Source organism: Rhinatrema bivittatum, chromosome 3 (genome assembly GCF_901001135.1).
Source record: "Rhinatrema bivittatum chromosome 3, aRhiBiv1.1, whole genome shotgun sequence".
Taxonomy (NCBI): domain Eukaryota; kingdom Metazoa; phylum Chordata; class Amphibia; order Gymnophiona; family Rhinatrematidae; genus Rhinatrema; species Rhinatrema bivittatum.
Genome location: NC_042617.1, coordinates 535,176,012 through 535,197,417, shown reverse-complemented (window position 1 = coordinate 535,197,417; position 21,406 = coordinate 535,176,012). Strand labels below are relative to the sequence as shown.

Here is a 21,406-nt window from a genome sequence, read left to right as displayed (position 1 = left end):
ACCAGAGTCCACATCACTGGGAACACATGCCCCATCCTCATGACATTTTTACTGTAATTACGGACACATTACATTTTTCCCTGTCAGTAAATTTACTGACAGTTGGTAACATTGCTGTGGGCTATCTATACTGATTTTCTAACAGGAGGACACAGAATATTGGACAAAAGAAAGATGGTATTGGCCAGAAAGAACAATTTATAGTTTAAATTCAAATAGGGCCCAAACCAATTGGGTCACTTAGTTTCTAGCATCTGAAGTAGCCTTACAAATTAGGAGCACATCAAATGGAAAACCTGACATTGACGTCTGAGAAACAATTAAAAGATAGAAATATCTCTAGATACAAATCACAGATATCTATGTCTGCCTTCAGTTTCTTGGCTGTTGGATAGAGCGGCGGGGCTGAGCGCCAGGAAAGCTGGAGCTCCAGTTCCGTACTGCCGCCCCTTGTTTCCCTGGGCAGGCCACTTCACCCTACATTGCCTCGGGTACGAATTTAGATTGTGAGCCCTGAAATGTAACTTGTGAGTTCAGGTTTGGAAAACAGAGTAATTTAAATCTAAAATCCAAATCTCTATATGCTTATGTAGATCTATCTTGGCCATGAAAATGCTCAAAATTGGGAATACATTTTCCTGTGTGGCTCTTCTGGGTTGTAATATATTAATGGAACCCCGTGAGACACCCTTATTGGCTGCAGCCTAGGAAATGTTTGAACCTGTCAACTTTTGTTTTCTGGTTCTATCACCCTAAGAATGTACTCTCCCCACCAAGAACAGTTCACATCACAGCCATTCTGGTAATATAGTAACATTCCAGGGTGTGCATTGAAGGGCTTTGATGCACTTCTGGGTGCTAAGATATCTCTACCTTCAATCTCTTGACTCTCAGCACACCCATAAGATCGTGTACACACCATGTCATAACTAATAGTCTCTAGCTGTTTTCATAGTCTAGAATATAGTGATAAAAGGAAACTTAGATGACCCATGGGTTCAGAGGACAATGTGAGAGTTTTGAAAAGAAAATATAGAAGTTAAATAGCAGCAATATCAGGAACTATACTTTCAAAACTTGTGGAGATTCTGATGTGCTTCATTTCGGGATGGGGTGTGCAGGGGGTGTGATCAGCTTTGTTTGTTTAATAATTATAAGTGGAAAACAAAGCGATGTACAAATAAAATAGGCAAAGCTAACAAAGTGATGTACAAATAAAATTAGTAATAAAAACTACAAAAATCTTAAATAACCAAATACCGATAAAATTCAAATAAAATATCTAAAAAATACTGGTAATTTAGTTAACAATCCATTGTGAAAAAGCCTCTACAAACAAATAGGATTTTAGTGTTTGTCATTACAAAAAAAAAAATCCCACCACAGATCATTGCACCATCCTAGTTGTCCTTGACTAGAATATTGTGTCCTTATAAAATCTGCAGCCATGACTGCTGCAGATTATAAAGGTTTGTTTCTAAAATCTTTAACAAAAAACACAAAAATAATTTCAGGCTTGCTTTGATCACATTGTTAGCCTGCTTTGGACTTTTCAGAACAATGCTTTTTGCATTAGGTGCTGCCCTGTACTCTGAACACTTAAATTCCAGTTCAGACAATTATCTGTCAATAGTTACTACAACAGTGGGCTCCATTGTCTAGTATAAATACAATTGATAATGAACAATTACACATGGCTAAAATAGAACTAAATGGTGGCACTGATTGCAGCTTTATACAGTCCCTTCTGAAGGGTCAGGGCTTTCAGACATCACTATCAACCCTCAAAAATTCCACTAAAAACCCAGTAGTGACTGCGTACAAGTGCCAGCACTGCTGTGTAGGCAGCCTCTCCTCATCCCAAGTATGCTGCCACTCCCACTTACCCTTGCAGTGCCCCAAAAAACACACACAGTGATGTAGTACAGCTGGTGAGATGAATGCACTAAATCCCCAAATCGTAGCAGAGAAAACATCTCATTTTTAATTTGTCCTCCTCCATTGTTGGAAGTACAGCACTATATTTTGGCACTACATAACAGCATTTCTTTCATTTACTGAGTCACGGCAGCTGCTATGCATCTTGCATATATCTGCCAGTCATTGGCAGGGGTGGAAACATTTATTTAAGAATTTGAACACCAGCCAGAATGTTTAGGAGCCAGAGAATGATTTTCCTTAAAATTTACTTTTTGGGGTGGGAGGGTATTCTTTTTATTTCTGTGAAGTTTTTTGCTTTTTATTTTTTCCTTCTCAACTTATCTCCTCAACTCATCCCTCCCTAACCTTCCCTGTCCTTTTCTCCTTTCCAGTCCTCCTTCCTACCCCCAGGCATGCTCCTATCTCCACCTAAGTTGGTTTTTCAACCTCTGGACCAGGCATAGTGGCGCAGTCCCTTGGAGTGGCCCATGGGCTTCTCATTTGGCAGGAGTGTGCTGTCCCAAGCTGCTGCAGCAGCAGGCATTGGCACTACATTTTCCTGCTCACATAGAGTGAGTTTGTATTGATAACTGCTAGAAAAGCACTTCCCAGCCCTGTCCTGGGCAGCCCACAGGTTTTCAAGGTTATCAACAGTGAGCACCCATGAGAGAAAATTGCATACATGGTTTCCAGTGTATACAGATTTATTTTGTGCACACTCATTGTGGATATCCTGAAAACCGTGGCCGTATGGTGACCAGAACAGGTTTGGGAAATCCTATAACAAAATGTAAAAAGAGGAGGAACTGACGTCACCACAAGAAATGGCTTAAACAGAGCTCTCCGTGCCAGAGATAATAAACCCTTCCAAATCGCATTCATTTCGGCAGCGCGGCCAGTAAAAATCTACCCGAGGACAGCAGAAAGATCCGGGATGTCAGTGAGAGAGAAAACACCTGATCTGAGGCAGTTTTCTTTTGAGCAAGCCGCGCTGAAGCAGCTCAGAGGTCGCCCCCCGCGGGAAAATGACGCTGAGTCAGCTGGAGTACTGCAGGGGGGGGGGGGGGAGGAGGAGGAGGAACTCCACAGACTGTCGCAGCCCGAGCAACTCCCTTCCAGGGAAGATTTCAAGGTCTGGTTCGGTGAGTTGCGAGGAGACATGAGGCTGCTGAAGCAGGAACTGCATACAATAATGGCTGAGCTACGAAGTGACTGCACTGAGCTGGGATATCGATTAGAAGCAGTGGAGTAGGAAATGGCAGCAGGGGAGGTTTAGCAGAAATTACGGGACCTAAGATAAGAAAATGGAAAACTGAAAGAGTGGGTGGAAAATCTGGAGAATCTCTCTAGGAGAAGCAACTTCAGATTCAGAAGAGTCCCTGAAGAGCCAGCTTATTTGGACTGCCAGAAAGTGATCCTGGATATTTGTAATTCCATATTGAACCCCATGGAAAGTGAGGCTGAACTGGTGTCTGTTAAGCTAGCGTGGGCCCACTGAGCATTGACTAAGGCCCAGAATAATCTCCCCCAGGATATTGTGGTCTGCTTTCACAAATTCACAATTAAAGAACAAGTGATGACAAAAGCGAGACAAATGACAAACTTTCTATGGCATGGTCATAAAATAGAAGTCTTCCAAGACCTCTTTCCTCTGACAATAAAGAAAAGAAGGGAGTTCAGAGAAATAGTCCAGACCCTCCGAGCGGGGGGTCATCGCTACAAGTGGTTGTTTCCATTCGGACAGCAATTTACCATAAACGGAGTGTCATTGTGAGTGTGAACGGTGGAAGAAGGTCAACAAATTATGCAGGCAGTGAGGCTACTTCTGGGTGTGGCAGCCAGATCGAGACCTCCGGCAGCAACGACGGGGAAGGATCCTACTGCAAGATGGCAGAGGGTGCAGAATGGAGGAAAAAGGTTGCGGCGCCTCTCTGGCGGTTCTATTCCACTGTGAGATCTAGCTCCCTGACCTGCAGTTCGAGGCGGGTTCTAACAATTTTGTGTATAATACCACTATGTGGGTTCTCCTTGGTATACACAAGATTGTGTCATGGACTCAGATTTAACTTGCTGGAAATGATCAACAAAGGGATAGAATGTTAGCATTTTTCTCTCACTGCTGTTTCTGACATCGGGAGGTTGTTTAAAAGTTTAGAAGTTTTCAATCGACCAAAGGGCCGGGGTGGTAAGGTATGCCGCTAGAAATTGAAGTGGCGCTGTTCCTCATATTGGGAGGCAATACAGGTTCACGAAGGGAGGGACGGGTGGGATGGGCTGGCTGGAGGGAGGGAGGGGAAGGAAGGGTTTTATGAAATAGTCTGATAAAGAATTCCTTGCTCTGGGTTTTGTTCATGGTGTTCCTATGGCACTTGAGAAAGGCTATACTGATAAATCTGATGTTGTTAAGGGGTATCCTATGCAACCATGGTAGGGTCTTTCTGATAGGGGCGGAGGTAGTTGGTCCCAGTGATTATGGAAGGCTTGAAATTTCTTTCTTGGAATATGAAGGGTCTCAATACCTATGCTAAACAGGAAAAAATTATCAGATGCTGTTCGCATGAAAGTAGATATCTTTGTCAAGAGACCCACTTACACAAAATATATGAACGCTTAATTATCTCCAAACATTTTCCTCAGAAATTCCATATGTGGGGTATGTATTCTTATCTCCCAAAAAGTGGTGGTAGATGTACTATCAGTCTTGAGGGATGTTGAGGGTAGATATCTAAACATAAAATTCAAATTGGGCTCCGAGCTCTACACTGTAGCTAACATCTACGGCCCAAATGTTGGTCAGGGGAGGTTTCTGGAAAACCTTTCAAAGATACTGCGGCAATGGGCAGAGGAGCACATTGTAATCGGGGGCAATTTTAATATTACCGGTTATCCATTCTTAGATAATAGCGGAGGTTTGGGAGGAGTGTCTAAAGCTGAAAGGAGGGGTCTTAAAGCAATAATGGCAGAATGGGACTTAATAGACGTCTGGAGAAATTTCCATCCATCTGAACGAAACTACACCTGATTGAGCTGGATGTTCACTAGGATGGCGCTGCTCTCTGCATTGGTGGAGGGGTGGAAGGGAATTGGGGCCGGAGGGTGCTGGAAGCCAATAGAGATGGGTGGGAGGGAGAAAAAGGGGGGGGGGGGGGGGAAATGGATAAACTGCGTAGCTTGCTGGGCAGACTGGATGGGCCGTTGGTCTTCTTCTGCCGTCACTTCTATGTTTCTATGTTTCTATATGTTTTTCTCCAAAGCGCATAAGGTTTATTCTAGGATAGATTTCTTTTTAGTAGACAAAGCTTTGGTGGTTAAAGTGGGTGACTCTGGGCTTTATCCTATAACGTGGTCAGATCATGCGGTGATCTGGATTTCCTTGAAGGGTTTGAGGGACAATCCAGGCAAGAAAGTTTGGAGATTAAATGAAAGTCTATTGGATGATACTGAATACTGCAAGAGCTTAGGCAAAGACATGGGTGACTACCTGGCAGATAATGAAAATGGAGAGGTCTCAGAGGTCAGTGTCTTGGAATGCTTTAAAATAGTAGCCAGGGGCAAACTTATAGCCAGAGCATCCTATTTAAAGAAATCAAGAGCTGAGAAACGTTTACATATATTGGAGAAACTAGCCAAACTAGAACTTAAACACAAGAGGAATGTTGATGAAACCCTGGGAGGGCAACTGGAATCCTTGAGAGCAGAACTGAAAACTCTAGACCTGGAAGAAATAGCATATAAATTAGACAAAGTCAAACAGGAGACTTTTTTGAGGGAGGAAATAAGGCTAGTAAATTACTAGCCAGGAAATTAAAGGCTAAAATGTTCGGAATCAAATCTTTAAAATTAAAAGTAAAGATGGGGAAATGCTGTCCGACACCGAAGCCATTCAGTCCAGATTCTCTCAATTCTATATAAGGAGCTTTATGCTAACCGGTCAGATATGCTATATCATCAGGTAATTGGATATCTCGACAATATTTACTTGCCATCCTTAAACAAAAATCAACAGGATATTTTGAACAAAGAAATTTCAGAGTTTCAGGTCGCACAAACCATTAAAGAGTTAAAATATGGGAAGGCGCCAGGTCTCGATGGATTCTCGGCAGGCTTTTACAAGCATCTCGGGGAGATGATTGTGTGGCCTTTGACATCCGCTTTACAGTCTGCTGCCTTGAACCAGATAGCTAAGGATACAAACACGGCAGGGATAACTTCTTCCAAAACAGGGAAGGAATGCCACCTTGTGTGGTTCATACAGACCCATTTCTTTAATAAACATAGATTTAAAAATACTGGCAAAAATACTAGCCAACAGATTAAAAGGAGTGGCGGATGTTTTAATACATCCAGATCAAGCCGGATTTATGCCAGGAAAGTTAGCTGCAGACAAAGTCCGCCGAGTTCTTGACTTGATCTGGAGAGTACAAACTACTCAGGTTCCGATGGCTCTTTTTACGATCGATGCTGAAAAAATATTCAATATGGTCCACTGGGAATATCTGTTCGCCCTACTAGAGAAAATGGGTATGCGGGGAAATTTCTCAATCTGGATTAGCAAATTGTATAGCAATCCAAGTGCCTGCAAAAAAGTTAAACGGACTATACTCAAAAGTATTTTTGATAGGCTGCGGCACCCGCTAGGGATGTCCCTTATCACCACTGCTTTTCGCTCTTTACCTTGAACCTTTAGCTATCAGGATTCGTGCAAATCCAGGAATTCAAGGATTTATAGTAGAGAATCAGGATTATAAATTATCCATGTTTGCGGATGACATATTATTTATGGTCACTATAATAATGAAGACCAACACAATCCAACAGTAAGACGTTGATATGTAAGATGCATAAATTGTGACTACTAATAAGACTAGAATATGACTATCGTACTAGGCTTCATCGTATAGTAGAATACTTTAAAACTCTGCCTTATGCATAATCATCGGTCAAAAGTTCTACTTTTTTAAATATTTTCAAATTAATATGCCAAAGTGAATGTCCATCAACAATTTTATATAAGATTCTGTTTTTCAATAACTTTGGACATTCGGGCTTGAAGTGTGAATTTTCAACACTAATAACTAAGATCAGATAAGTGCTACATCTGGTTATTGAAAAATAGAATCATATATAAAATTGTTGATGGACATTCACTTTGGCATATTAATTTGAAAATATTTTAAAAAATAGAACTTTTGACCGATTTATGCATAAGGCAGAGTTTTAAAGTATTCTACTATACGATGAAGCCTAGTATGATAGTCATATTCTAGTCTTATTAGTAGTCACAATTTTATGCGTCTTACATATCAACTTCTTACTTTTGGATTGTGTTGGTCTTCATTATTATAGTGTGTGTATTTCCAATGATCCCCACTCAAAAAGGTCATTCTGAGCACAATCTAGCAAATATTAGTTATGGTAGCATATCCAGAGAGATCTCTCCCAATTCTGATGCAAGAAATTTCTGACTTCAGTAAGGTCTCAGGATACAAGCTGAATGCGTCCAAATCAGAACATCTCGATAAGCTCTATGATCTTAATTATACTGGTCTTTGGAGAAAAAAAAATAGAGCAGACTTGGAACAATGGGAAAGGCTGTAGGGCAGAATAGCAGCTATAAAATGAATGTCCTCCCTAAATTGTCATACCTATTTCAGTCCCTGCCAGTTGAGATACCGGACACTCAGATATCCCTATGGCAATGCAAATTTTTACACTTTATTTGGAAAAAAAAGACCTCAGAGTGTTGGACGTCGTTTCCTATACCTAGGATTGGGAGTCCCATGCCTAGCTTGGTACTATGCCACAGCGGAAATGAAGTTTATTTTTTATTGGCACGGCAGAAGTGAAAGGAAACGATGGGAAAGTCTGGAGACAGCTCTCTTAAACAACTGTTATCCAGATACCCTGATATGGCTCCCTGTTAAGACTAGGTGTGTTCAAAAGGCAATTCCTCCCCCGGTAGCATTAACGCTAAAAGTCTGGGACAAATGGAAAGCCGAGTTAGTTGGCAGTGTATTCATGAATAAAGATTTTCCTCCTGGTTGTTCTCAGCGAGCGGCTAAACGGTGGGCGAACAAGGGGTGTAGTAAACTGGAACATTTGTGGAATGGGACTAGATATTGAAGGGGCACCTGCTTCTGTGTACCTCTACCACTCCACTGCACTGCTGTGATGGCTGCTATTTCCTATTTGTCCTTTTTTAGGCCTACCTGTCTTGGTTCCTTCCCCTAATACACTGCTGGTGATTTCTATAGACCAAGAGAATTTTTATTTTTTTTCCTTTGTGTTCTGTCATATCTCTCCTCATCTCACCTTTCTTTCCTCCTTTAGGTGGTGGACCCAAAAGAACACAGCCTGCCTCTAGTCCTTCTGTGCACACTACAGATGGAAAGCAGCAGCAGTCCTAACATTGTAAGAACTTGGGGCTAATTCTATTACTACTAAACATTTCTGTAGCACTACATGATGTATACAGCACTGTACAAATACACAAAAAAGACACTCCCTGCTCAATAATAAGGTAGACATACAGAAGAAGAGACTTGGGGCATTTCATAAAGAGACAATGGTTAAATAGAAAAAAAAAGATTTAATAGCCACTCTCCTTCCACCTACCACACATGTTCTGTATTTGTGACATGTATAAAACAGATTCCCAGCAACTGTTTCCTTGTTCTGCCTGCCCCCAAGTACTGAGCTAGCAGCTTGCCCTCCTTGCTTTGATATTCTCTGGTATTGCAAAGCACTAGGTCATTAAACTGCTACATTTGCCCCTTAATCACCAAGCTAGCTTGCCTGCCTGCTTGCACTATATAATAACTGCTGTACCAAAAAATATTATTGAGCTGCTGTTTTTGCCCCCTTAACCACTGAGCTAGTCTGGCTTTTGAGATCACTGTGGAAAGTATGCACTGTACATTTATTTTATCTCTTGTCCTTTACTGCTCTGCTTTTTTCCCCACTGTTAATCCCTTGATGCTACGCATTCCCTAGCTTTCCTCCTTTGCTTATTTGTAAGGTGGTGTTTTTTATTCTGTTGAATTTGGAGCAGTTTCTGCCCGGATAGGCATAGCTGAAGATTTCTAGTGAGCAGTGTTGTGCCAAAGCATATGGCATGCTGGAGGAAGGGTGAACACTGGTTCAAAGTGTCAGAGAGTTAGTATGAGCTGTGCATGACTGGAAGGGGTCAGTGTGGGCTTGTGTGTTGAGAATAAGATGAAAGAGCCAGCACTTCAGCTCTTCAGAATTTTTCTGCAGGAAGCAGGCCATTAGACTGTTTGTTTGTTTTGATTTCTTATACTGCCTTTTTAAATACAAAGGGGCCGATGCAATACAGTGTGCTCAGCCGAGCATACTGTTAACCCACAGTCTGATACGGGTAGAATAGGTGCTAATCAATTCCCTAATGCAATAAAGAAAAATTAGGTCTTACCTTCGATAATTTTCGTTCCTGTAGTACCAAGGATCAGTCCAGACTGCTGGTTATGCCTCCCTTCCAGCAGATGGAGTCAGAGAGAAACTGAAAATCACCTCCCACATATCCCGGGGTGCCACCTGCGATCCCTCAGTATCATTGATATCAAAGCAGAATGAATGGTCCTTATTACAATTTCCATGTATTGAACTATGCGCAAACACACACTGTGTCAAACAATGACTAGACCAAGTTAAAACTGAACCTGATAACCAGGTAAAACGTGTAAGAGGAACAATTGTACTTAAGAAAGCTCTGCAAAAAGACACTGACGTCAAAATCTGTCAAGAGAATATAAAAACAGTTGACTGGACTCTCCTGTTTACGGGCGGGTGTCTGGACTGATCCTTGGTACCACAGGAACGAAAATTATCGAAGGTAAGACCTAATTTTCCTTTCCCTGTACGTACCAGGATCAGTCCAGACTGCTGGGATGTACCCAAGCTGCCCTAAATGGGGTAGGAACTGGAGAGTCCCGCGTGAAGCACACTACTGCCAAACGAATTAACAGAATCCACCTTCGGATCCCGTATGTCCAACCGGTAGTGTTTAGCAAACGTGTGCAAGGACTTCCACATGGCCGCCCGACAAATCTCTTGCGGGGAGACACACTGGCTTTCCGCCCATGAAGCCGCCTGAGATCGAAGAGAATGCGTCTTAAGGCCATCCGGCACTGGGCGACCATGACAAATGTATGCGGAAGCAATAGCGTCCTTTAACCATCGGGCAATAGTAGTTTTAGAAGCTTTAGCCCCTTTCCTAGGACCGCTCCACAAAACGAAGAGGTGGTCGGACAAATGAAACGGATTAGTAACCTCCCAAGTATCGCAAGAGTACTCTACATACATCCAACCTCTTCAGATCCTTATCCTCAACTGAAAAGGCCGGCAACTCGACAGACTGGTTGACATGAAAAGCCGAGGCTACCTTGGGCAGAAAGGAGGTAACTGTGTGAAGCGAAATACCCGAGTCAGAAATACGCAAAAAAGGCTCTCGACATGACATGGCTTATAGTTCCGAAACCCGCCTAACTGAACAGAGAGCCACGAGAAAAACAGCCTTGAGCGTCAAGTCCTTAATTGTCGCTCACTTCAGAGGCTCAGAAGGGGGCCCGCAAAGACAACGAAGTACTAAATTCAAAGTCCAGGACGGACAGACCGCGCCCACTGGCGGCTTCAAGTGTTTGGCCCCTTTCAAAAATCGGACCACATCCGGGTGTGCTGCAATGGAAATACCATCAACCTTACCACGAAAGCTGCCCAAGGCCGAAACCTGAACCCTGAGCGAACTGTAAGACAGGCCCTTTCGTAGACCGACCTGCAAAAATGATAGTATGTGAAGAATAGTAGCCCTGCGCGGTGATAAGTTTACCTCGCTACACCAAGAATCAAAAGCCTTCCATACCCGAACGTAGGTAAGAGAAGTAGAAGTCTTTCGGGCATGCAGAAGGGTAGAAATAACTGCCTCAGAGTACCCCTTTCTTCTTAACCGTCGCCTTTCATAAGCCAGGCCGCTAGACAGAATTGACCGGCCTGCTCTAAAAATACTGGACCCTGTCGAAGCAGGTGGGATAGATGACTGAAGCGTAGCGGGCCGTCCACCGCTAGGTTGACCAGATCAGTGAACCACGGTCTTCGAGGCCACTTGGGAGCCACTAGAATCACTGGTCCCGGGTGAGACTCTATGCGTCGTCGTATCTTCCCAACAAGTGGCCATGGAGGGAACACATAAAGAAGAATGTGCAGTGGCCAAGGTAGAACCAGAGCGTCCACCCCTTCGGATCAGTTTTCTCGCCGGTGACTAAAGAAACGAGCTGCCTTTGTGTTCAGACGAGTTGCCATCAGGTCCAGGCGGGGGACTCCCCAACATCTCACTATCATTCGCATCGCTTCCTCTGACAGTTCCCATTCCCCGGGATCCAATTGCTGACGACTGAGGAAGTCCGCTTGAACGTTGTCGACCCCCGCTATGTGAGACGCTGCAAGCCTGTCCAGGTGGCGCTCCGCCCAGAGCATCAGCTTGTCTGACACGAGACGACTTCGAGTACCTCCTTGTCTGTTTATGTATGCCACCATGGTCGCATTGTCGGACAGAATCCGCACCGCTGTGCCGCGTAACATTGGTAAGAAGCGCTGCAGGGCCAGGCGAACTGCCCTGGTCTCCAGTCTATTGTTAGACAACCTGGCTTGTAATGGTGTCCAAATACCTTGAGCCGACCTTGATCGGCACACTGCCCCCCAGCCGGAGAGACTGGCATCTGTCGTGACAACTACCCACTGGGGACTCTCGAGATTCACCCCCTGCAGCAAGTGAATTGGATTGAGCCACCAGTCCAAACTGGATCTGGCAGGCTCGAGCAGCGGCAAGGGAATCTGGTACTCTTCCAACTTGGGATCCCAACGGGACAGCAATGCTCTCTGCAAAGGTCTCAGATGTGCGAAGGCCCATGGCACTAGTTCCAGGGTGGATGCCATATATCCAAGAACCTGCAAATAATCCCACACCAACGGGGAGGGAAGCGACAGCAGCCGCCGCACTTGACACATCAACCGGTCCATGCGGGAGATTGGTAGCGAAACTTTGCCTAACAAGGTATCGAACCGAGCCCCCAAAAACTCTATCACCTGGGAGGGGATCAATTGACTCTTGGCATAATTGACCACCCAACCCAAGGAATGAAGGCGAGACACAACCGTGCAAACCGCCGCCTTGAAGAGTTCTTCCGACTTCGCCCGGATGAGCCAGTCGTCCAAGAGGGGATGAACTAGTATCCCCTCTCGTCGTAAATTTGCGACCACCACCAGCACCTTGGTGAACACACAGGGAGCAGTCACTAGCCCGAATGGAAGAGCACAAAACTGGTGTGGTTGGCCCATAATCATGAACCTCAGAAAACGCTGGTGGTGCTCGTGGATTCCGATGTGAAGATAAGCTTCCGTCAGATCCAAAGAAGCCAAAAACTCTCCTTTGTGGACCACCGCAATGACCGATCTTAACGTTTCCATACAAAAATGAGGTATCCGTAAGGCCTTGTTGACTTGCTTGAGATCCAAAATTGGCCAGGAGGAATCGTCCTTCTTGGGCACCATGAAATATAGAGTAACGACCAGTCCGACATTCCGACGGAGGAACTGGCACGACTGCTCCCAACGCCCTCAAACATGCTAGAGTCTGCAGAACCACCTGCTGCTTCTGGGGTGGTCCGCAAGGGGACACCAAAAAAAAAAAAAAAGATCCCGGAGGGGACAAGCAAAATCCAAAACGTAACCATGACTTATAATGTCTAGCACCCACTGGTCCCAGGTAATCTTGGCCCATTCCTCTAGAAACTGGGACAGCCGATGGGCCGGCGTTCCTTCATTGAGCTGGTTTGCCACAGGGAGCGAATGCATGGGTTCCGGCACGCTGAGGCCGCCTGCCGAGAAAGGAATAAGACCAGGCCTGTGCTTTAGAAGCCGGTTGTCTATGAGTATAGCTCAACGCGCCCCGACCAGGCCGAAAACGGCCCCGAGCAGGCCGTCCTAGGCTTATCCTCTGGTAACTTATAAACCTTGTTGTCACCTAAAGCCTTTATGAGCTGCTCCAGCTCATCTCCAAACAACAACTTACCCCGAAAAGGGAAGGAACCCAGTTGAGACTTCAAGGCGTCCGCAGACCAGTTCCGGAGCCACAACAGATGCCGTGCGGACTCTGCTGAGAACATAGTGCGTGCTGAAGTACGTAAAAGGTCACATAGTGCATCTGCCGTATAGGCGACAGCTGATTCCATGCGGGCCGCCTGTTCCGCCTCCCCAGAGGGAAGGTCCTGGGCTGTCAACATCTGTTACACCCAACGCAGCAAGGCCCGCTGCATCATGCTACTGCATACTGCCGCCCGAATGCCTAAGGCGGATACCTCAAAAAATGCGCTTGAGCAAGACCTCCAGTTTCCTATCCTGGAGGTCCTTAAGAGCAGTGCCGCCAGTTACCGGAATAGTAGTATGCTTGGCTATGGCCGTGACCGCCGAGTCCACCTTAGGGACTTTAAGGAGATCAAGCGACTCGAGAGGGAGAGGATATAATTTTTCCATGGCTCTAGTAACCCTCAAGGAGGCCTCCGGGGACTCCCACTCACGGGACACAATCTGAGAAAGCTTTGGGTAAAAAGGAAAAGTCTGCGGCGGAGCGCGTAATCCCGCTAAAGCCAAATCTCCCGTAGATAAATCTGACGACTCCTGGGTCAGCGGAAGTTCAAGTTCCTGGAGCACGTGCAAAATTAATGGATCCAGTTCCTCTCGCCTGAACATACGGAGGACTTGAGTCATCCCCTTCCAACTGTGTGGAAATGTCTCCTTTGTCACCCATATCCGGAGTCAAACCTGGATCCACCAGTCAACTAGGCCAAATGGGTCAGGCAGCCCCTCCCCCGGGGATGAAGGAGGGAAACTGGGAGCCACCCCTTCTTGACCTCTAGGAACCCTAGGGATCTTAATGGGACTAGGAGACTGGTTATCCCACTCAGTCTCTGCTTCCAGGAAAGCTTTATGCATTAATAAAATGAACGTCGAGGAAATGGGCTGCCGCCTCTTTAAGAGCCCCCCCCCGGGGGAGGAAGTGGAGGAGGAGCTGTGCCATCCGGCAATTCACGCAGCTTACGTGGCGGGGACAGTGGAGGAGGGAGATCCTCTCCCTCCTCAGAATCTTCGGCATCCCACTCCGATGCCGACAAAATGGCCACCGCTCCCGCGCGAATCGGGAGCGGCCAAGGCCTCTTTCCCTCAGCATCGTGCGCGCCGCGCGATTTTCTTGATTTTGCAGAGGGCGCCCCCCGTGCCGAATCGGACCGTCGCGAAGGCCCCCCCTCGCCCCTGGGAATGCACCGGGAGCAGAGGCCTTCATGGGAGAGCCAGAGCCCCGGCTCTCCACACGAATGACAAGCCATCCCCCTAGCATGTTTTGGCAGCTGGGTGGAAGGCCACCCCCTCCGGAGGCCCGGGAGACTAACGGCTGGTGTGGCTGAGGTAGGAAAGAAAAAGTTAAAATAAAGAATCTGTCTTCGTTTTTTTGGTTTGTTTTTTTTAACTCAGCCCACAGGAGGATGGCGCTGGGGGGAAAAAAAGCTCAGAGGACTGAATACCTCTCTGAGGGGAGGGGGAGAGTGACCAGCCCACCGGTAAGTCCTCCCCCTCTGCTCACCCGGGCTAGGGCAGCAAAAGTCTCCGGGTATTGGCTATAGGGCAATGCTCTGCCACTGCCTGGCTGCTCTGAAAAAAACAGTGCAAAATTATTGACCTGTTGCACCTTTTTTATTTTTTTGCTTTTTTTTTTTTTAAATTCAGTCAAAGGTTCTCCACCAATTTAATTCTTCCTATATATTTATTTATTTATTTATTAAACCAGACCTGGCGGGGCAAGGCCCCAAGAATTTTAAGGTCAGGACCGCAGGTTATGCCTCTCAATCTGCTGGAGTCAGAGAAGATACTGAGGGATCGCAGGTGGCACCCCAGGTTATGTGGGAGGTGCTTTTCAGTTTCTCTCTGACTCCATCTGCTGGAAGGGAGGCATAACCCAGCAGTCTGGACTGATCCTGGTACGTACAGGGAAGGGGATTAGCGCATATTCAACGCGGAGTGAATCTAATAGCACTCATCACATGCAAATGCATGTGAATGAGGCTACTAGGCATTCATTCCTGATGCAAAAAGAAAAAAATGTGCACTTTGGATGCACATTTAACTGTCATCTATTATTGCCTGCTGGAGCAGGCGTTAATAGCTGAGCGCACCTAAATCAAGTACAGAAAAGCAGAAAAAACTGCTTTTCTGTACTGCCTATTTAATATCGTGATATTAATATCGTGATATTTTAATATTTCATCCTACTTAATATTAAGTAGGATGAAAATATTAAGTAGGATGAAAAATTCAAGCAACAAAAAAAGTAAAAAAAAAAAAAGTCTGGTTCAGGAAAAGGATGCTCGACTGACAAGCGTTCGCTTCCTGAACCCTCGGCGTCACTTTTCCTGACCGGTGGACAGCCATCATGAAAACCGATCGGGTTCTCGTTAGCAAGGAATTTAATATATATATTTAAATATTGCATGGTACCTCCCTTGGGAGTGCCTGGGGCACGTTCAGAAAGCGGGCGCTGACTGTTCAGCGCCCACTTTCTATGCAAATTTATTGCATTGGCCCCAAAGTTCATCCAAAGCAGTTTACAATACATTAGAAATAGCAAATGTAAGCCACCTAGGCCACAGGGTAGTGCAGTCTATACATTTTTTTTAACATATAAAAAATGAAATAAACTTTCAGCTTTATAAAAACTGTATCCAAGCTCTATCAGAATAGTGAGTCCCCAAAGGCTTTTTACTAATTTCTGTGTTTAGGATTGGGGGGAGAAAGTTTAGTAAATCAAGGACTGTGTCAAGGCTTCTAATTTTAAGAGATCAGAGTAAAGTTATTAAGTTTCATAGTTCTTGCAGTTTCTGTAGCTGTGCGCTTCATGTACATTATAATGGTTTTACTTTGGATGCTGTCAATGTTTTATGCACTTGTACCAGGATTTTTTGAAGGGCCCTGGCATTTTGGTTTCAGAGATTTTTTTTCTTTTGTAGTAATAAACATGTGCAGTTTGTGTCCCACAGCTTTGCTATTTCTCTTGCAGACACCACTGTGCCAACTGTAGTTCAGCTTGGGCCTGTATCAGCTGTAACAGATTCCACCCCGCTGTCCTTGGACCCAGAAGACTGACTACTGGACTGACCAGCGAGTGAGGGCAGAAAGGAAGGAGACCAGCATGTGCCGACAGATTCACTCACTTGCAGTCCAAGCCACCAGCAGTAGTGGCAGCCATCACTTGCTTTCTCTTGTAAATGCGATCACCAGGTTTACGATGTGGCACCTTCTATAGTCCAAGGGGGAACAGTCAAAGCCAAAGTGAGTCACACCCCAAGCACCTCACCCCTGCCTTGGCACCACAGACTGCATTAATAGCATTCAGCTGCTGTTGCCCTGTGCTGTACAGCATAGAGAGCAGGAAGCAAGTGCATTCCATTCTTGCCATCATCTGTCTGATAACTTGAATATGCCGAATCTCAGGTAGAGTTTGGGGGGAAGGGGAAGAGTTGGATGATTGAGATATATTTTTTTTTTTATAAAGTGGAAGCCTGTAACTGGATCCTGTTTGCCTGGAGTGTGGTATAGGTAAGGGAGAGAGTCATTAGGGAGACTGCAGAATGAAGATTAGCCAGCAGAGACCGCATATTACCACTGTGGTTATAATCCTTATTTTGGGGTCAGAAGCTGGTCATATCTGCTACCTCACCACCACCTCCTGATTTAGTCCTAGAATAAAATGATGCTGCCTATCACTGTATTGAGTTCCCTGCGTAGGTCATCTTGTTTTTAATGTTTCTAGTTTGGTGTCTACATTTAACTGCACAGTACTGCTTCCAAAATATTATCAGACCGTGCTTAAAAGAATTCAGTCAGAAGTGAAATTTAAACACACAAAGTGAAAAAAAAAACTGATCACATTGCATGAAATATTAATGGAATTGGTGTAATCCTCAAGTAGACATGGACATGAATTGATGAACCATGGCATGCCAGAAATTACTGCACTAAAATAATGCAAAGGTAAAATATTGTATATTTGTTTTGATGGTTAAACGTCATTGGAATAGGCATTCTCTCCCAAACATATCTCATTTCAATTCAGCAGAATCCTTGTCACAATAGTTAACTGCAAGCCTATATTGCAGGCCTTCTGGGTCCTTGGTAGAATTTATAAAATATGAAATAAATGTAAGCAGCCTGATTCAGACTTCCTCAGCCTCTCACATTCTCTACCTGGTGGGAATTGGCCAGTTGGATCTAGATGTATACACACAGGCTTTCTGAAATCTGAATCAGGAACCAGGAGAGTTAGATATGTCTTCCGATTAAGGTTGATTGGATTCTCTTTTCTTAACGCCTCTGCAGTTGGCATCATTGTACCCCTTCCTCCCCTTGTATTATAGCATTTAATCCTTCCAGTGCAAGCTGCTAGACCTATCTGTTGGCAGGTAGTATAGCTCTTTTTTTTGTATTCTGTACTGGGTTTTAATTTGTTTTGGGTTGGGGTGGCTAGGGGGAACAGCTTTCCAATTTCTGGTTTACTGGAGAAGTAGGCACTGTTTGGTACCAGCAGTCTGTTACCTATAAATAAGGCAACGCATGTTCAGAGGAGGCCATTTCTAGAGCATTACCATCCTCTGTACCGCTGAATCATTTTTAATGCTTTGGACTGAGCTTGTGAATTGGGTACAGTTTGGATAGTTGAAATCATGTATAGAATTCTACTACACATATAAAAAAAAAGTCTTTTTATATAGTCATCGTGCCATGTTTGTGTCAAAATGTTGTGAAAACAAATTGTAAGTTAATATGTGCTGCAAGTATATTGTCTTCTATGCCACATGAGATGTCAGCTGATAGTGCAAGGCAGGAAGGCCATATCGCTGAAAGCTGGATCTTTCCTGACCAGCCAGAGACAACATAGCTTTCAGCATTTTACTAACTTGTTCTAAAACACTTCCAGTTTTCTGTTTGGGTGTTTTACAAATCCTCTGAACTTTTGTAATGCACAGATTGAGGTTTGGGGTTAATTCTCCCTCTTCTCAAATCTAATGTAATAGCCCATTCTGTGTGTGGAGCAGTTCAGGATGAAGAGGGCATGTGCCAGGAAGAGAGCTTCATGTGGCTTGGAAATGCCTCAAGATGGTTTACTTGATCTAAGAACCATTTGTTGTCGTCTTCTCTTATTTGCCATATATATTGCTGCCTTCAGATTTAAGATTTCATGCCACAATCCAGCAGTACTTTTTCTCTGACAGGTCTCTCCATAGCCGCTGCTGGCTACAGAACTCTCAGTAGCGATGTTCTCCATGCTGTTAGGATAATGGGCTTTGGATGCCCAATTTTTAGACCCATGTGTGTCAGTATGTCTGCTTGATGCTATAGTGAGGGACATTGCACTTTAACCCTTTTTGATAGTTGTGTTAATTCCACAAGCTTTTCTCTTTGAGAGCTGCAGAGCATGTGGACTTTGGGTGCAATAGAGGGGTCATTGTACCATGTTTTCATAAAAAAGCTGTTTAAACAATTGTAAGTTAATATGTGCTGCAAGTATATTGTCTTCTATGCCACATGAGATGTCAGGTGATAGTGACAAAGCAGGAAGATGGGACGCTGAGCAGCTGCTGGGGGTCTTCCCTGACCAGCCAAAGAACATAGCTTTCAGCACTGTATTAACTTATTCTAAACAATTGTCTGTTTTACATTTAGCTATTTTATAAATCCTGTGGGCTTTTATAATGCAAAGAATGTGGTCTGGGATTAGTTCTCCTTCTCAACCTTAAATTAAAGGCCCATTGTGGCCTCTCCATTAATGCATACTGGCAAGTGGACAGAGATCCTGATTGGCTGATTACGTCCTGGTGTGTTTGACGCAGGTTACCTACTACTCCTTGCACAGAGCTCCCAAGCGAACCACCTCCATTTTTTTTTAATCTTTTGATTTTCATATCTCCTGCCATGCTGCTGTTCATCAGTTAAAATGCTGTCTATCCTGTCCTAATAACTCCTTGAAATCTGACTGCTTTTTGTCCACTAGCAAACAGGAAGACATCTAATTTTCTAAAGAAAGCCTGATGCACTTTGGAGAATTCCTAAACAATGTCTGTAAACTTGTTTTTAAAATCATATGGAAACTTTTTTTTTTTTTTTTTTTTGAGGAGGAGGAAGTTTGCTTTTATTGATCTAACTTTTTTTTTCCAAGGGGCAAAAACTTGTTTGTCAGAAATGTAATTGTTTAAATTTACTGTGAATTGAGTGGGCAAAGGGGCAAGATGTTTATTTTGGAAAAATAAAAATTGAACAATTGAGGGGATGCTGCATAGTTTTTCTGTTGACGTCCATTTTAGGCTGATAGGTTCAAATCACAATTAATCAAACTTGAAAAGGTTGTCCTAGACTGGGGTGGCTAACTCTGGTCCTCAGGAGCCATGGATTTGCTTATAATGGAGGCTGTGCATGCAGATATCTCAAACATTTATTTTGGACAGTTTGAAAAACCAGACTTGTGGCTGCTAAGGACCAGAGTTGGCCATGCCTGTCCTAGATGTTTAGTTTTCTCTGCCCATGCTTTATCTATAAACTGCTGGAAGAGTGTTGCAGGACCAAATATTTTGCCCATAACATTTTGAGGAAACTTCTTTCAAGGGCCTGAAATGAAATCACTTTGTGAAATCCACTGTACTCCCCACGTTTGGAGAAGTTTTGGACTTAGTTAAAAATGTCAACAATGGTTGTACATGAATACTTTAGTGGACTTAACGTTATATTTCTGACTAGCTTTCAAGAGCTATACACCCTTCATGGGATCAAAGCAAAATCATCCAGTTGATGCAAAGGATAATGTGGCTGGAATATACAGAGAAATCACAGGTTGCCTTGTGAAGCTGAGGTATAGTTGGGGGAAGCAGCAAACATTGCAGCAGTCCTGCATCATTCAGCTCTTCGGTGAGGGACACTATGCCTGTATGTCTGTGTATGAGTGGGACTGTGGCTCTGTGTGGTGTGTGTGTGTAAATTTGAAGTTGTACTTTTGAGTCAATGAGGAATGTGGTGTAAACTTGTCTTTACTGTTTTTTGCTCTATTCTGTAATCGGTGAAGAAAAAAATGAAACAAGTGGAGAAAGCATGCAGCTCCAAGATGTGGGGAATCTTTTCCAACATTTATTTGTGGAACGGAGTGATAGGGTTTTTACGTTACATAAGAATTGCTATGATGGGTCCCACCAAGGTCCATCGAGCCCAGCATCCTGTCTGCCTGTTGCCAATCCAGGTGGCAAGTATCTGGCAGATCCCATAAAGTAAATCTAATTCCTGTTATTTCCAGGAATAGCAGTGGCTTTCTTAATCTACCTGGCTAATACTGTTATGGACTTTTCCTTCAGGAACTTGGTCCAACTCTTCTAAACCTTGTTATGCTAGTTGCCTTGATCACATCCTTTCCCAACAAATTCCACAGCTTGATAGTACATTAAAGTGCTTTCTACGATTTGTTATATTGGGTATATGCTGTGCTTTAGTATGATCTTTCCGTTGGTTGTAACTATAGCGGAAGTATGGTTTTATTTATTTTTTGGAAGTGGGATGGGAAAAAGCAGCTTCAACGGTGCAGTTGTGTATGTGTGTGTTTGTGTCTGTGTACCCTTAGGACTGTTATGTCTATGCAGTTAGAGACTGCACAATGGTGGCAAGCATGCCATTCCAAAAGCTCTCCCTCTCCTCAGCACCTTGACACAGAGAAAAACTGAAATAGTATTCTAATTTGCCCAGTTACCACAAAATATCCTTTGCAAATTTAGACTTTTAGAAAGCAAGCAAGGAAGAGTGGGCTTTGCATACATATACAGACATGAACAGTAATAAATCTCAGATCTGTGTTTATGGGAGTGGGGGAATGTATGCTGAGGAGTGTTGCACAAGGTAAAAGGATTGACAGTACATATCCATTTTTCCTTTCTGGCTCTAGGCCAGACTGCTTGAAGGAAGAGGGGAGAGATGCTTGTGAAATGGAATAGTTACCAATCTTACACAGCCTCTACATCTGTTATCTAACCTTTTTGTGGGAGGGGCCACATTGTAATTTTTTTCTCTCAAGCAGCCAGTGAGCAATTTTCTGAAAGCTATTAAAACCCAAAATTTGCATACTTTGAATATTCAATGTTACATCATAATAAAACAGTTTTGCACCTTTGTGTCTGTATAATTTTTGTTTGGGGAGAAAAGGAATCTTGGAAATGGAGGAAGGTGAAAGAGGAATGTGACTGGAGAAGGGGAGGAAGGAGAAAAGGGATGTAAAGATGGGAGAGGATCATGGGTGGAGTGGAGGTTCTGGAATCTGAGGAAGACGGGAAGAAGATTTCAGAATCTGGATCAACATGGACAAAGGGGAGGGAGGCTTTCCTACACCTGCTTTCCC

The 21,406-nt window shown here is 44.0% G+C and overlaps 1 protein-coding gene across 2 annotated transcripts in view; it reads left to right on the top strand.

The window, feature by feature from the left end:
* Positions 1 to 21,180, top strand: part of DNAJC5G (DnaJ heat shock protein family (Hsp40) member C5 gamma) — a 91,188-nt gene extending 70,008 nt beyond the window's left edge. The window contains exons 5-6 of one of the 2 annotated variants that reach the window (XM_029596340.1): positions 8,251 to 8,331; positions 16,040 to 21,180. In XM_029596340.1, the coding sequence (XP_029452200.1) occupies positions 8,251 to 8,327 (77 nt within the window). In that variant the 3' untranslated portion in view covers positions 8,328 to 8,331; positions 16,040 to 21,180. The remainder of the gene's footprint in view (positions 1 to 8,250; positions 8,332 to 16,039) is intronic. The other variant, XM_029596339.1, reaches the window with a different exon arrangement.
* The last annotated feature ends 226 nt before the right edge of the window (positions 21,181 to 21,406 follow it).